The sequence below is a fragment of the Cynoglossus semilaevis genome, chromosome 8 (genome assembly GCF_000523025.1).
Source record: "Cynoglossus semilaevis isolate Cse_v1.0 chromosome 8, Cse_v1.0, whole genome shotgun sequence".
NCBI lineage: Eukaryota > Metazoa > Chordata > Actinopteri > Pleuronectiformes > Cynoglossidae > Cynoglossus > Cynoglossus semilaevis.
Window position 1 is genome coordinate 28515189 of NC_024314.1, and position 785 is coordinate 28515973.

General features: G+C 48.5%; 1 protein-coding gene across 1 annotated transcript in view; it reads left to right on the forward strand.

Annotated features, from left to right (window-relative positions):
• The window catches only part of lmo3 (LIM domain only 3), a 39797-nt gene that overhangs the window by 30447 nt on the left and 8565 nt on the right, over positions 1 to 785 (forward strand). The window contains exon 3 of the mRNA XM_008316002.3: positions 601 to 726. Within this exon, the coding sequence (XP_008314224.1) occupies positions 601 to 726 (126 nt within the window). The remainder of the gene's footprint in view (positions 1 to 600; positions 727 to 785) is intronic.

Below are 785 nucleotides of genomic sequence, written 5' to 3' on the forward strand. Positions count from 1 at the left end.
AGGGACAGAAATAATGGGGTCCACCGACGTGGGCAGCAGTGTGGCCCATCTATCCCTGTGGTCCGTTTTTTTTTTTTGCCGCTCATTCAGAGACACCGTTAGCACGTGTTAGCATGTGTGTCTGTGACAGCTGTCACTCACGTCAGAGACACCAGGAGGCGGTAAAAACAACAGCTGGTTCAATGTTGTTGTTTCTCAACATTTGTTTCTCAACACTTTGTATTAGTGCTATTATTATTGCTGTTGTTGTTGTTGTCATTGTCGTTGTTGTTGTTGTTGTCGTTGTTGTCGTTGTCATTGTCGTTGTTGTTGTTGTTGTCGTTGTTGTTTTTGTCGTTGTTGTTGTTATTGTTGTTGTTGTTGTTGTTGTTGTTGTTGTCGTTGTTGTTGTGGTTGTTGTTGTTGTTGTCGTCGTTGTCGTTGTTGTTGTCGTTGTTGTTGTCGTTGTCGTTGTTGTCGTTGTTGTTGTCGTTGTTGTCGTTGTTGTTGTCGTTGTTGTCGTTATTGTTGTTGTCGTTGTTGTTGTTGTCGTCGTTGTTGTCCTTGTTGTCGTCGTTGTCGTTCTCTGACGCTGATCTGTCTCGTCTCGATGTCGTCCAGGTTGTTCGGCGTCACAGGAAACTGCGCCGCCTGCAGCAAACTCATCCCAGCCTTCGAGATGGTCATGAGGGCCAAGGAGAACGTCTACCACCTGGACTGCTTCGCGTGTCAGCTCTGCAATCAGAGGTGAGTGATGGGACCGACCCCCCCCACCCGCCCCCCCCCCCCCCCCCTACGCACCACTC